This window comes from Tupaia chinensis, unplaced genomic scaffold (assembly GCF_000334495.1).
Source record: "Tupaia chinensis unplaced genomic scaffold, TupChi_1.0 Scaffold144269_1, whole genome shotgun sequence".
Taxonomy (NCBI): domain Eukaryota; kingdom Metazoa; phylum Chordata; class Mammalia; order Scandentia; family Tupaiidae; genus Tupaia; species Tupaia belangeri.
The window spans coordinates 279,816-295,892 of record NW_006204127.1 but is presented as its reverse complement, the minus strand read 5'-3'; the positions used below and the strand labels follow the sequence as shown (position 1 = coordinate 295,892).

Below are 16,077 nucleotides of genomic sequence, written 5' to 3'. Positions count from 1 at the left end.
TCAGTCTCCGTTTCTTTCTGGAGAGCACATGCACCCTCTAGCAAATTAAAAACAAAAAGAAAACAACTGGGATGCAATCTGGGGACTCTACGCCAAGGAAAGTCTACAAATTTGATTTTTCCTACAAAGTCTTGCCTTACTTACCACTACAGAAGAAGGACAATTCTCCAAGAAGTTCTGTTTGTTTAGATGTATTGACAACGTAATCTTCAAACGAAGTCTGAGCTGCAGGTCTAAAGCTCTTCAAGGATTCCGTAGCTTTCTGTATTCTGCAGACACACATCATACATTTGATATAAAACAATTTAAGAAATTTCTGTGGTTTGTGGCGTTTTCTTCCCTACATGAGTTCCCAGCACTGTGCCCAGGAGCCTCTGCCTGCAATTATCAGGCTGGGTCACTGGGGGAGGGTAGTGAAGCTAACCACTGATCTTTGTTTTGAAGATCTTATTTTAGTGTAGTAGTCCATCCAGAACAGGTAACTGACTGACTAACTGTATATTCCCCTTGCTCCATGGCCCGGGTGTAAGTAAACTGCATTTCCCTATTGATAAGCAGTATTAATAAACAACATTTTAAAAAATAGAAAAAAAGGCAAATCAGATTAAATATCTGCAATGAAATTATCAAGTGTAAACTTAATGTTCAAGATAAGAGGGAACCAGCAGTTAGCGTAATGGCTATGTCGCTGGACTCCCACGTAGTCGACTGCGGTTCACGTCCTGGACCCAGTGGCTTACAACTCACGCCGGGCGCGTGTGCGCCAAAGATCCCGAGAGGAGAATGGAGGAGAAGGGATTGCGGTGTGACCATCCCCCCTGGGGGGTGATTTCTCGCTTTCTGTCTCTATGTCTCTCTGTCTGTCTGGCAAGCACACGTGCCCTACAGCGAAAATCTCTCCAAAAAAAAAAAAAGATAAGAATGAAGACTTCACACTAACATGACATTAAGAACCATTTTGGGGGGCCAGCAGGTGGCATCAGTGGTTAAGGTGCTAGACTCCCACATGACCAACAGTGGCTCGAGTCCCCAGACGCTGTTGCGTGTATGCCCTAAATCCCAAGAAGAGAATGAAATAAAGGGACTATGGCATGGTCATTCCCTGTGGGGGTGATTTTTCTTTTTCTCTCTATCTCTGTCACTCTCTGTCTTTCCAGAGACAAGTTCCCTATAGCAAAAATCTCTCTTAAAAAAAAAATCAAAATAAACAAACAAACAAAAACACCACTCAGGGAGTCAAGGGGAAAAAAGAAGCGAAACACTTAACAGACACAAAACTGGAAAAATTATATGTTGATGATAATGTGTACAGTAACATCTTTGACTGGACCAGTATACAGTGTTTTCATGCTGGGAAAATTCATCTTATGTGCTGTAAAGATAAGCAATGACTGAATGTGAAAAAAGAAAAAAGAAAATAATATTAAAAAAAAAAAAAACACTGAGCGTTTAAATAGAAATACAGAGCAGCGTTTAACAACACTACTCACAAGATTCTAAAGTGACAAGTAAAAGAAAGTACCTGAGGTGGAGTTGTTTTGCCGTCTGTACAAAGCAAGACTGGTCTGTCTCCTTAAGCACTTCTTGAGCATATCCTACAAGTCCGTTGTTTTCTAGAAGCCCCTGATATTCTTCCATTTGAGTCTGAAATTTGTCTAATCTTAGTTTCTTAGAAGCATCGATTGCCTTCAAAACAGATGATTTCCTCTCTTCTAGAATTTCAAAGAGCTTTTCGAAGTGTGTAATCGCTTCTTCTTTGGCCCTCTCTCCATTACACTATCATGAAACAAACAAAGCGTTACCACGTCTGTTAAATCTAAATCTCTTTTCACAAAATTCTCCATAGTTATATTTCATCTACAAGATGACAAAATTTTCAGAATTCAACAAAGAAAACTGAAGTGTTGCCAATAATAATAATAATAACAATGATAATAATAAAATCTTCCCTCTGACTCTGAGATCTTCAAAACAGTCTGGTATTAAATAGACTTAGCAAAGAACAATTTAGACTTATTTTGTCATTTTATAACATTGTACTTCTTTAATCTTTTAATCTTCAAAGTCTAATATTAGACAACTTAGTAGGAAAATAAATAAGAAAACAATCTTCAACTTGTATAAAAAAGATCTGAAGCAGAAGTCAACTGGTTTAACCAAAGAAATAGCCAAACAAAATTCCAGAATTTTGAATTCATTTCAAAATCAGGAATGTTTTAGCCCTTTCTAACCTATTTCAATTTTTTAAAAAAGGTCAATCAAAGCCCTGAAACAACAAAAAAAATCCTTTACTAAGATATAAAACTGTATACCCTCTCTTCAAATTAACATAGCTTAATTACAATTAAGCTGTGTGACCTTATGCAAATTATTTAACATCTCTGTACCTGAGTTTTTTCCTTCTGAAAACTGGGGACAGTAACAATTTATGGAGCCCAGATGTAGTGGCTCAGGCAACAGAATGCCACTGCATGACACGGGAGCCACAGAGGTAGCCCATGCTGGGATACCGGCTTGACCTCCACAGCCGAGTGCACACATGCGCACCTGTGCTCCTACCCCAGCATTCCCTCCCAGCCAGCCACCCAGGACCACAGACACGTGCACAGGCCGGATATAAAAGGTTGTCCTGGGAACCAAGTCCCTACTTTCCATATGACTTCCAGCATTGCATTACAATGGCTGGGTCTTCAAACATTCTTAGGCCAGCCAGTGGCATGGTGATTAAAGTAGCTGGAATTCACGTTTCAAGTCCTGGACCCAGCAGTTTGAGAAACAAACTGGGCATATGTGTGTGGACCCAGAATCCCAAAAGGAGAGAGAAATGGAAGTGAAAGGCTTGTGGTATGACCATTCCCCACAGGAGAGGATGCTTTCTTATGCTACCCTCCCACCTTCTCTGTCTCTCCCTGGCAAATATATGCCCCTATGGCTTTTTTTTTTTTTTTTTTTCAAAAAGAGCATTCTTAAAGCTGACAATGCAGGGCTGAAATGTACTGCAGTTTCCTGGGACCAGCAGTTAGCATAATGGCTATGTTGCTGGATCCCATGTAGTCAATTGCGATTCGAGTCCCAGACCCGGTGGCTTAAACTCACACCAGGCATGTGTGCGTGCATGCCCAAGATCCCAGAGGAGAATGGAGGAGAAGGGATTGTGGTGTGACCATCCCCCTGGGGGGTGATTTCTCGCTTTCTGTCTCTCTCTGTCTCTGTCTGTCTGGCAAGCGCACGTGCCCTATAGCAAAAACCTCTCCAAAAAAAGAAAAAAAAAAAGAAAAAGAAAAAGAAATGCACTGCAGTTTCCAATGGCTTCTGGTCAATATATTTTTCCCCCAGATTTCCTTGCCTGTTTCCTAACCAGAACAGTGACAGGTTGACACAGTGATATCGTTTCAATGCTGTACCACAACAATACTCAGAAATACCAAGCACACATAGGTACAAAGACTTGTTCTAGCTAAGCATAATTACAGATAAAAAGTGTCACGTCATCAATGAGTAAAAGTCCAGATAAAGACAAATTCTCTGGAGTACGGGATTCTCACTGATAAGCCCAAAAATGCAGCTTAGGTCAAAGGTATAAAAAAAAAAATCAATAATTTATCCAGAATCCCAAAGAATCTGTGTCTACATAAATACTTGTAGCTTGAGTTCCTCAATTTTCAAGCAACTGCATGAAAAGCCCAAAGCAGGGCTGGGCCTGTCTTTGTTTCCGAAGAAAAGGGCAACATGACTAAGAGGACCAATCAGGTAAAACCTAAAATAACCAAAGATTCAACCCCTGAGCAACCTGCTATCTAGGCAATAATGTGCTTTTAGGTTGGGAGACTATTTATCAAACAGAGTCTGTCACTTAATCTAACAAAAACATAAAAAAATTAAATTACATGAAAAAATGATTGACTTAGGGCAGTAAATGCAATGATGATCAGGGAAATAATATTAAAATCAAAGGCAATGGTGAAATATGGTCTAAAGCACAGTTTCCCAATCATTTCACCACACTTTCGGAAAAAACTCTTTCAAAAAATAGCACTCTTGTATTATTCAGAATATTTTTATATTTTATTACAACTTTTAGGTGGTCAGAAGTAATGGCTCTCAACTTCATTTCAAATAGAAAAAAAAAAACATGTGTACATCAAAGTTAGTGAGGATTATCTACAACTTAAAAATAATCCAATCTATCTTCTTTTACTGTATTTTTTAAATGTTAGTACTTTTTCTATTTTTATTAGAAGTATAATATAAAGTAGAAAAATGCACATAAAAATGTAAAATTGATGAATCTTTAGAAACATACCAATGTAGCCAGTATCCAGCAGAACATCCAGATTACATCAAAAAATTTAATTTAAAAATTAAAAAGTTTCTGGGACCAGCAGTTAGTGTAATGGCTATGTCGCTGGACTCCCATGTAGTCGACCACGGTTCGCGTCCTGGACCTGGTGGCTTAAAACTCATGCCAGGCGCGTATGCGTGAGTGCCCAAGATCCCAAGAGGAGAATGGAGAAGAAGGGATTGCGGTGTGGCCACCCGCCCCCCCCCACCCCACCAGGGGGGGATTTCTCGCTTTCTATCTCTCTGTCTCTCTCTGTCTGTCTGGCGAGCGCACACGCCCTATAGCAAAAACCTCTCAAAAAAAAAAAATTAAAAAGTTTCTTAAGCATAACAGACACATGTATGTGTATGGTCAAAATCCCCAAAGGAGAATGGAGAAGGGACTGTGGCCATCTTCCCAGTGGATGATTTCTCACTTTCCCTCTCTCTCTCTGGCAAGCACATATGTCCTATAACTAAAAAATAAAATAAAATTTTAAAAGTTTATTAAAAAAAAAGAAAGAAAAAAAAGATTAAAGACCCAGCATCCCAGCAGCCACCCTATATAGCCTTTCCAGACACTAATCCACTCCGAATGACTGCCCTGAATTCTAACATAATCTAGTTTCATTTTTAATGTACTTTCTAAAAACACCATACGTAGTATATATGCCTCTGACTTCACAGGAATTCAAACTGTCTAATAAACAAGGCTGACCTACACTCTTGCAGTGGTCGTTGACCACTCATCTTGCTGCTAGTCATCTTCAACTGCTGACGGCATTTGGGCGTACCCACTTTATGGCTTTTACAAACAATGCACCCATGAATTTTCTAGAACTTGTCTCCTGGTGAACATACATAGGGTATGTACTCAGGAACACCTGGAATTTTTTAAAAACCTAGACTTACCTACATAAAGTACATTTTTCAAAATTAATTTGTTAATTTGTAAGATACCAGCAATTGTAAAGCTATCATTTGGTTGTACTACTACTTTGGAGACCTTGTTAACTACCAGATAAAAAGTCAGCCCTTCTTTCCTTACGGTGAGTGCCATTTAATCACCACCTCTATAACAGCACTGACTACAAGGCATGGGAATGCATTTTTCACAGTTGGTTCCCCAGTCATAGGAAAGTAGGGGTGAGCTCTAATACAAGTTTGTATCCCCAGCTCATATGACACCCTCAGAATTTTATGAATAAATTAATGTTTAGATGAATAAATAAAAAATATGCAAACTGGTTTACCACTTACCTCTGTTTCTTTCATTAACAAGTTCAGTTCAGAAATCTGACTCTTAACCTGGCTCTCCTTCCCAATAAGGTAATCAATATCCTTTGAAAGCTTTTCCTGTTGAAACATATTCATAACACAAATGGACAGTAACAAGTTTAACCAAGGGCTGGCAGTACTCTTTTAATTACACAGTACTAATTCCCTTCTAAAGACTATGATGAACGGAGAGTAAAGTCGACTATAGTGACTATCATTATTAACTAGGGTGAATAGTTACTGTCCCTGAACACACAGAGCCAAGGACACATGGGACATGAGAAGCAGGGTGGGAAAAAGAACAAGGTAGTAGCACCCAAATCAGCCAAAAATACCGACTATGCAAACAGCACAGTTCTACTGGTTCATAATCACTCCCAAAACTCCCTAAAGGCTCCTTTTTTTGTTGTTGTTAAGAATTATTTTAATTTTAAATTTATTTATTTATTTTAATTTGACCAGAGAGGGACAGAGAGAGGAAGGAAGTGAGAAAGCATGTCACCAGGTCCGACCTCAAACCACAGTCGGCCATGTGAGAGTCCAGCGTCCTTAACCACCATGCCACCTGCCCGCCCCAGGCTTCTTTATAGTAAATGGAAGAGCAGCAATTCAGTTAGTCCTTCCCCAGATGTTATCACTTACTCTCACACACCCACACGTACCCCCCAGGAACAGTGATGAGGGGCTTCTGAGATCATCTTCACTGCCTGTCCAAGCCCACATTCACTGAACAATTACCGAGTAATGAGAATGCAGATATAAAAACAGGCAGCTTCCGGAGCTTATGAAGGAACTTATTCACAAGGTAGCCATTTTGAAATTAGTATAGTTTTCCACAGAAATAATATCAGAGGCTTTGATGAGATCCCTCGGTTAGTCCGGAAAACACACTCTGTAATAGAGCGTAAGTATATTTTTAAAAAACTGAAAATGGGGGCCAGCAGATGGCAGAGCAGTTATGTCGCTGGACTCCCACATGGTCAGCCACAGTCCGGGTGTGTGTGTGCATGTCCAAGATCCTGGGAGGAGAATGGAGAAGGGATTCTGGTATGGTCATCCCCGCTGCGGGGGGAGGTGGCGGGGGGTGATTTCTTACTTTCCCCCTCACTGACTGTCTCCAGCAAGCACATGCTCCCTAAGGCAAAAACCTCTAAAAAATAAATAAAAATGGACCAAAATAGGCCAAACACAGCAGTAAAACAATGCTCAGCAATACTGAGGCCATATGGCAAATCCCCAGGTTCATGTCTCGAGACCTCCCTGGACATGCTAAGAGCACACATGTGTGCTGTGATCCCAGCTGGCTGGGCTGTCAAGCCCAGATGTAACCCCTACACTACAGATGCCCAATGAGGCTGGAGTGAATCACAGTGTTAAGACATGGGTGTGTGCGTGTTTGGGGGGGGGGGCGTCTGTGTCTGTTTCTTTCTCTTATACAAGAAAAAAACCTTTAAAAAACTAAATCCACATGTGTCTGGCAGGTGGTGTGGTAGTGAAGGGTGCTGGACTCCCACATGGCTGACTGCGGTTCAAGTCCCGGGCCTGGGGGCTTGCTTTCCCACGTTCTCTCTCTTCTACTCTCTTGCTCGGTCCCTCTCTAGTCAAATTAAATAAGTAAATAAAAGTTAAAAAAAAAAAAAAAAACTAAAACCACAAAAAGCAAAACAAAGAAAGGCCCCCAGATAACCACGGTGTGAAAAACCATAACATACAAGTCTAAACAAGAGTGAGAACATTCGGAAATGCCTCCCAATGTGGAAGGTCTGGCGAGTTCAGCTCTCAGTCACTGCCGTTGGAAAGGGTCAAGAAAGCAAGCAGGGCAGAGACCTAGCTTTTTAGGAGTTTAAGGAGTGATTTCCCATCTACGTCATTTCCTCTTTTTAGCTTGTACCATGAGTAGGGTGAGAGAGTGTATGCAAAGGTCAGGGGAATGGTCTTTGGCAGGACCCATATCCAGAAAAACACCCCACAGTCTGGCATGGTGAGCCTCCTGGACAGCTCGCTGAAGGCACACAGGACAAGTCCTGCAGGCTGAGGGACAGGTGTCTGAGAACTAAAGGCAGAATGGGACCAAGAAAAAAATAAAGGATATTAAGAGCATGAAATGACATAACATTCTGAGTCTGGCCGCCGCATTGGAGAGGTGAGGAAACCGAAGCTCACAGAGGACCGCTATCATGGAGCCGGTACCTGAGAGACGACTCCGCACGCTCAGAGCACCAAGCGCAAGAAAACGGCAGCCCAACCTGTCCCTGCTGAGCCCAGGCCAGGACGGAAGGACTAGATGAAGGCAGTGGTACTGTGTTTTAACTACAGTAGCAGAAGAGATGAATTCGGTCATTTTCAAAAAGCTTTACTTATTTGGAGAAAGAGAGCGCTAGGTTCGCCGACAGGGTCCTCACTGCAGTCCACACCCAGTCGCCTGCACAGATCGCAGGCTGGCGCGTCTCTGGTATGCTGGGGAGGGCGGGTCCCAGGACGTGAGCCAAGACCTCTGTGGGTCCACCTGTATTACCTCTGAGTGACCCTGCCCCGGCTGTTTCAATCGAAGAAAGGCTTAGTTCTAAAGCAGCTATTTTTTATTGTGGGTCAGAGACCCAGGCGCTTGAAAACATGCCAGGGGTGCATGCATTTGCCCAAAGTCTTGATGAGCCCGGGAGGGGGGCGGGCTGAGAAAGGAGGTGACGGTGTGAGGAGACTTTGCGAAGGGTACTTCCCTGTCTCTCTAGTGGGCACACATATGCTTTCTAGCATGAATAAAATATGTATTACTATTTTTACATAAAGTTAATAAAGTTATTAAAGTTATTTTTACATTCTATATATTTATACATGTAAATTTTTTACATTAAATATACACACACACATATTTTATATATATTTATGTATGTAAAAATAAAGACAAGGCTCCTGCCTTTAGAAAGTTCATGAAATGAGGGAATTGGTTTTAAATCCTTTAAATAAATCAGGGTCCCAGTGTTCGGACTCCCATACCACTCGGCAGCTTTCCTCTGAAGCAATGGCCTCAAATGTGTGTGTAGGCCCAGGCTTCTTGATGGAGTCAAAATCTGTGGTTCTAACAAGCGCCTCAGAGGTTCTAATACCCACACAAGTTTGAGAGCCACACTTCCCTCCTTTAATCCTTGATCAAAGGTACCCACAGAGGCATTAGAATCACTAAGAGAGAAGAAAGCGAGAAAGGATGAGAAACTCATTCCACAGTCACATCAAGTACCTTGCATCTGAGCAGGCTAGAAAAAAATACCCAACTAGCATGGTCCCTGGCCTCTTAGAGTACACAGTTTTAAAGACAATCTCAGCTTTGCCCTTCCATCTATAAAAATATTCAGAATAAAATGTTGGGAAGAAAGAGTATATGATGATACATCTCATTCAAGTGTGAATATTTTCAGCAAAGATGACCAGAGTTTCCACCACAAGAGCAGTATAAATCATCTCTCACATACCCTAAAACACAGATGCCTATTACTTCCTCGCTTGGTGGGGACTGCACAGTTTCTATTTTTCTAGGTGCCAGCTGTTAATCATGTCTAAAATCAAAAAGCCATCATTTTCAGTACAGGATAACAGTATAGGAAAACAAGCTCCCTCTTAGACATTTATGGAAATAATCGATAAGGAAAAAAACAGCAAATATTCCTCAGCCAGGTAACTACTAGTTGTAGAACAGATAAACTAAGGAGAGCTAACAACCTGTCTGATGAGGAAACTGAAGAGTTGTGTGAGAAGTTGAGGAATCCCAGAAAACCCGTATCCCCCCTAAGACAGAGAAACATGTGCTGAGATATGGCCAGGCTTGGGAGAGACAGCGGGTACTCAACTGTAGCCCCTTGTTCAGGGTAAACAGAATTCCAGCAGTCCAAGCTGGTCAGAGGAAATGGCAAACTGGATTTCCCATGGATGAAGCTGGCAAGAATTCTCACTGCTCCCAGCACTGGAAGTGTGAGGTCAGTAGCAGTGGCTGATTATGGGAAGGGTGGAGTCTGTGCTCTGGTCTGAAAATGTCTCCCCCCGAATTCACATACTGAGATCTGGTTCCAGATGCTATGGGATTAAGAGAGTGAATTCTTAATCCAACCATGGTGTTGACAGGTGGGACCTTCGGGAGGAGATTAGGACTGAACAGCAGAGTAGGGCCCCTTGACAAATCCAGGTGGACTAATAAGGAAATGAGACACAGAGACACAGACACGTGTGGCCTCCCTCTGCTCTCTGCCATGGAGCATATGGTCAGAAGGCCAACTGCAAGTTAGGAGGAACCCCTCACCAGATACAGCCTCCTGACCTGGGGCCTCCAAACCCATGAGCTAAAAATAAATAGGGACCAGCAGTTGGCATAATGGCTATGTCACTGGACTCCCATGTAGTGAACCATGGTTCTAGTCCTGGACCGGGTGGCTTGGACTCACACCAGGCGCGTGTGCATGTGTGCCCAAGATCCCGAGAGGAAAATGGAGGAGAAGGAACTGAGGCGTGGCCATCCCCTCAGGGGGTGATTTCTCACTTTCTGTCTCTCTATCTCTCTCTGTCTTTCTGGCGAACGCACGTGCAAAAACCTCTTCAAATAAATAAATAAACAAACAAACCCCTATTCTTACAAATCACCTAGACTCAGGTACTTCTTATTAGCAACAGAATGAACTAAAACAGAAAATGCCTCTGTGACGGGGGAGCGGGGAGGGCGGCGAGTGACAGAAACAGATGATTTTATAGAAAGAAAAATAACAACAACACAAGACAGCTAGCAGAAAGACTGCCAGAAGGGAAACTGTTCTTCTAATCCACTCCTTAACTATCTAGGCCAGTTTGCCCTTTAGGGTAAGCAGTTTCCAGAATTCACCAAATGCCACAACACGGTTCACCTGTACTGGAAGCCAGACCAAATAGAAGTACAGGTGGGAAACCTGGCCCCTGCTTCAGTAGTTTTAACAAACAGTGAAAAGACCAAAAGAGTTACCCTCTTGTGATGTCTGCTTCTCTTTTTCAATGCTCAAGTGACCAAAATAATATAAATGATACTACGAACCTCTATCGGGTAGACTTCCACAGCTTAAAGTATAAAGTTAAAAGGAAGGAAATCTGTTTCTTTTGGCAAATTGTTTCCTTATTAAAAAGTGAATAAATTGAAAAATCCATTGTGAATTCTATTTTTAAAGACTGAAACATAAATGACAAAAATTAACAAAGCATGTGAAAGATAGCTTAAGTGTATATTATTGCCAAAGATTTACTCCAGGTAATAGAAAAAATATTGCAGAGCTTGCATTAGATCAAGCCAATAAGAAACTAAAACAAAAAGGTGTTAAATTTAATTACAAACCGTGGTGTGTGGGGATGCCATGGGGGCATGACAAAGCCTGGATTTGCTCCCACTTGCAACAACTGAAAAATTTAATGAAATATTTGATCTAGCTCCCAAGACAGTGGACATCAGGAAACAGAGATCTTTCCCTGAAAGATGAGAACCGAGATGAACCTATGACTTCCTTCGCTTACTGTCTGGAGAAGTTTCCAAGGCCTAGGGCAGAACTAAACTCCTAGGGCACCAAGTCTGCTAGGAGTTGAGAAGATGGAGCTGGGATGCAGCGAGCCCCACATTTCTGAGGCATAACACCTAAGAGAGAGGTGAGAGGAAAAACTGCTGGAGATGGACAGAGGATCCCCCTTACATATTCAGCGGAATACTGACCCACTGTGTGTAAGGTAACTACAGAGACCCGGGAAAGAAGAACTGGACACAATCAGAGGGGACAATTCCAGGAGCTTGCAGAAGGCTGGGAATAATACCTGCTTCCCCCAGCCGAACTTTAGCTCAAAATTCATGGGCACTGGAAACCATAACCAAAGGGTTTAACCTTACCAGTTGGGCAAAATTAGCCCTGGATGCATGCTGCTCTGCCCTAACACAGCTTAAAAGAAAGATACAAAAGGAACAGATTGTTTCCAAGTAAATGAGTTACACACACAAAGAAAATTCAATAATATTTGTAGAAATAAAAAAATTCTATCACCCAAAAAGGTGAAATTTACAATATTGGCCACCTATCAAAAATTACCAGGCATTCAAAGGAGCAGGGAAACATAAATTGTAACAAGAAATAAAATCAATCAAAACTGACTTGACAATGACGCAGATGAGAGCTCTAATGGACAATTATACCCACACTCCACAGCTTCAAGATGATGGAAGAAAGATGGAGTAGGACAAAGAGAGAACTCTAAGTATGCAATTAGATGTAAAGCAAAAAACATATAGACATGTTGTTAAAGATAGAAAGGAAACTATTAAACTGGGTAGAGTTTATGGTTGGATTAAATCCTTTAAGGATTGCTTAAAGGAAAAAAGAATGAGACAAAAAATTTAATATTTTACTACTGCCAGCTGTGGTATTGGTAATCAAATTTGAAAGTTTTAAAAGAGCACATATAAAGTCAACAGACAGAAAGCAATTCAGTTTGGGCTATTAGGGGTGCTACCAGAATAAGCAAAAAAAAAAGTTTACAGTAATTCTACAAGCAAGAAACAAGAATGAAATGTCTGAAAACAGCTACAGCCCTGCAAAGCATGTCATTCCTATGTGTGCTCAAGGTCACCAAACTGCACCATTCTGGGGTCATGCTATGGAGTCCTCCATACTGCCCCCCCCCCAGGGTTTAGAACTGGCACGGCATAGGCTAAACATGTGCCACCATGCAGTCAGAAATGCTAACAACCTGATATTATTATTATTTATTATTTTTATAGAGAGATTTTTGCTATAGGGCACGTGCACTTGCCAGACAGACAGAGGGACAAAAAGGAAGAAATCACCCCCAGGGGAATGGCTATGCTGCAATCCCTTCTCCTCCATTCTCCTCTTGGGATTTTGGGCATGCACCTACACGTGCCCAGTATGAGTTTTAAGCCACTAGGTCTGGGACTTGAACCACGGTTGACCATGTGGGAGTCCAGTCACTTAACCACTATGCCATCTACTGGTCCCTAATCCGATATTATTAACTAACATGTCCCACTGTTAACTCATTCCAGTAAAACAACCATATTTATAAGTAAAACTTAAAAGTATAAAGTTATGAAGAATCAAAGTTCAGTTTCGGAAATAAGCACATCCTACCTTTAAGGTTTTGTAGGCACTGCTCATGGTGGTGACACGGTGATTGGAGTGATTGCCACCCAGCTTACACAGGTGACACACTGGCCGCCTGCACAACTCACAGTACATGTTTATTCTCTCCGTCTCATGCTCTGGGCACATTAAGATCTTGCAAGTAAAAAATAAAAGTGTGATTAAGGTTGTGGTTTTAAGTAATCTGAAAATCTCAAATACAAAGATTTACCATATAACATCATCTTTTAAGTCAATAAAAGCATAAAAGGAAATAAGAATGCTCAATACATCACATGAACACTTCATATCAATTTGAGAATTCAAATGGTTAACTAAGTATGGGAATATTACTTCTGAACTCATGATGAAAATGTAAAAAGTTTAGTTTCAAATAGACTCAAGTGGAATACCTAACTGAGCTGAACAGGTCCTAACACTAAGTAGGCAATATTTTTAAGAGATTATGGAAGGATTATTATATTTTTTTAATGTCAAGGTTTATGGCATATGGCTGAAGTAGGGTAGATTATTGAGATATCAGATGGCAAAAACCATGTTTACTGTGGCACAGATTACACCTCCCAGCTGGTGATAAGGCTTTATCCATCTTTGCTGCACTTCTCAGGTGTCTTCTTCCAAGTGACTAGGGCACATCTGCACCAAATAAAAACCTATGCCGTGGCAAAATTAGCCTCAGGGTCTTCCCCGACCCCCACACCCAGGGATGAACAGCCACGTTCCCTGGTGCTGTATTTCTCCTGCCTGATAAAAGCCTTGCTATTCCTTCAGAAACCAGATTCAAGCCACTTGCTCCTGTGAAGAAAAACTAGAAAACAATTCCTGATCGGGAGCTCTGTTCCTCGGTAATGCTCTCAGCAGACCCGTCTGCTCCTGTTCACTCGCCGGGTAGGTGGGAAAGGGTGTCAGTGCAAGGACAAGTCTCAGTCAATGGTCGGCTCTTCCTGCTGTCCTTAAGGTGTCTTGTACGGGCCTTAGGAATCAGCCGGCTCTCTGTGCAGGGGCTGGCGAACTCTCAGGTCTTAGGCATCATCCTGAATTGCTCCCTTTGCAGAGACGGAGACATCAAAATGGCCCTAAACCCTTATTTCTAACCGTCGTGGCTTGCTGTATCACAGCAGCTGAATTTGAAGCAAGTTCAGTGCCACGGCCACCAAGGACCACCTCATCTTTCCGGGCTTGAGACACTGAACGAGCGACACCTCATAGCTTTGGAAGCTCCGATGTGTTCTTCACCCCAGAAATTCCGATTTCAACAAGAAGAGTGACGCCGAAGAGGAAATAAGCATACGAGGACCTTGTCTTGCAGCGGAAGCCCCGGGTCACGGCCTGGGTCGTGTTCTGGACGTGACCGCAGTGCGAACTGCAGCCAGGTCCTCTGTTTGCCCACCACTTGTCAGCGGAGCCTCCTCTTTTTCTCTCCAAGGAGACTGAAGTCCCGCCACAGGGTCCCTCTGGGGCCTTTCACAGTAACGGTGTCCCTTCAGAGTTATCTCAAGATTTTCGGGAATGTTGACAGTCTGCTGAGAATGGTCTTCATTCTTGAAGTAGATGCAGCAAAGAGAGGTGTAGACAATTTTTAATGACCACGGTCACTATTTTTATGAGGTAACATAACAACTTATGAGAAACTGTGGCCCCACTATCCTTATAAGAATCTGTCACTAAGAGAGTCTTAGAACACTTTATTTGAAAAACTTCTGGATGTATTTCTTTTTTGCTATTAATTACAAATGCACTGACCAAATTTAGAAATGTGTATTTCTGAATCGATTAAGCCTTTGTATTTACTTTGTAAACATGCATTGTAGCTACATTTGAAATTTTATATAAAGTAACTTTTCATTTGGAAGAAAGGTGGGATTTCTTAAGGATTCTTTTAAGTCGGTATGTTCATTAAATCAAAAAGGTGTTCAGTATTTCAACAAATTAGATCTTAAGCAATTATAACTGATCTAATAACTTACAGACATGAAAAACAGAAAGCTAATATGTAATATAGGTTCAAGAGAAAAATAACTGGGAAAGATTTCAAATTGTTCAGCATATCCTAATTCCTACATTCCTACATTTAAAGCAAAATAAGAAGTTTGGCTTTCTGCAAGATATGATCAAAGGAATTCAATGTTACAGGCAAATACTCCATAGGATAACAGATACCCTTTCAGAATTTACTATAATGAATAGCCTAACTACTTGGGGAAAGAATTTTGTCCATATAACCTATTCATATTTCTTTGGTTCTCTCTCATCAGTCTTTAATCTATAAATAGAGAATATTTTGGAAGCTTTCCCCCTTTTTCTATTACAAATTAAAGGTGGTAAGCTTAAGAATACAAATACATTTTCATATTCATACAAGTTACTAAATTGTAAGGAAAATTAACTTTAAACCAATTATACTTTCTAAAAAATCTATATAAATCAGAAGTGACAATTGTTCAGTTGCACAACAGAGCAAACCACAATTTATAAAGCTCGTGTGCTCATTATTGCAGAGGTTACCCAGAATGTCTGAGAAGTTTTGCATATTCCACTTAAGGTCTACAACCAACATAGTACAAGCTTCAAAATACTAGGTTATAATCACTCATTCATTCATATCACAATTTTAGCTAACTATAAACAGCAGAAAAATATGTTTCCCAATCATATTTTTGGGCAATTATAGCTTTATCACACTAAAGCACAAAAGCATTTTAATTTAACCATTTCAACCTCCGAGAGTATATCTGTTGTAACTTTCCTCTATCACTTAGAACTATCATTATGAACATTCCTTGTGTTGTATCACACTAGACTGAAACAGAAAGAACTACAACGCCTGCCTTCTAAGGTGTGGGGAATGTTTAGACCCATACTAATCATCCCCAAACTGGGCACATTCTTAAACCTGCTTTTGAAGTTTTCTTTCTACCTAATTCTAGACACACCACTTCTGTCATAACATCAAGCTTAATACTTACCTTGGGTCTAAAATTAGTGGTTGGCCCCACATACTCATGCTGAGCCTTGACAGTACCCCATGGGTGATAAATTTTGAAGCATTCATTGCAATAGCTTGCACTGCAGTCCATGCAACTTTTCGTGGACTCCTGAGGTGGTGGCTTACACAGGTCACACATGATGGCTGTGGCTGCCCTAGCTGCCTGTCTGTACCTCTCGACAATAGTTTCCAAAGTGAAATTTCTAAACAGACCGTTGATCCCTCGTTCTCCAAGATCCACATCATGCTCACAGCCAGGGCAAGGAAAAGTAGTTGTCCTGGGGGTCAATGAACTGCGCTTCCAACCTGTGTAATCAGTGAGTCTTCATTTAGTTACATCAGCAG

At 41.3% G+C, this 16,077-nt stretch overlaps 1 protein-coding gene across 2 annotated transcripts in view; it reads right to left on the bottom strand.

Annotated features, from left to right (window-relative positions):
* TRIM36 (tripartite motif containing 36) overlaps positions 1 to 16,077 on the bottom strand; it is a 38,439-nt gene that overhangs the window by 14,534 nt on the left and 7,828 nt on the right. The window contains exons 2-6 of one of the 2 annotated variants that reach the window (XM_014583383.2): positions 15,713 to 16,038; positions 12,735 to 12,881; positions 5,581 to 5,676; positions 1,523 to 1,776; positions 145 to 269 (exon numbers count right to left, since the gene is read on the bottom strand). In XM_014583383.2, the coding sequence (XP_014438869.1) occupies positions 145 to 269; positions 1,523 to 1,776; positions 5,581 to 5,676; positions 12,735 to 12,881; positions 15,713 to 16,038 (948 nt within the window). Of the gene's footprint in view, positions 1 to 144; positions 270 to 1,522; positions 1,777 to 5,580; positions 5,677 to 12,734; positions 12,882 to 15,712; positions 16,056 to 16,077 lie in introns of both variants that reach the window. The other variant, XM_027767454.1, reaches the window with a different exon arrangement.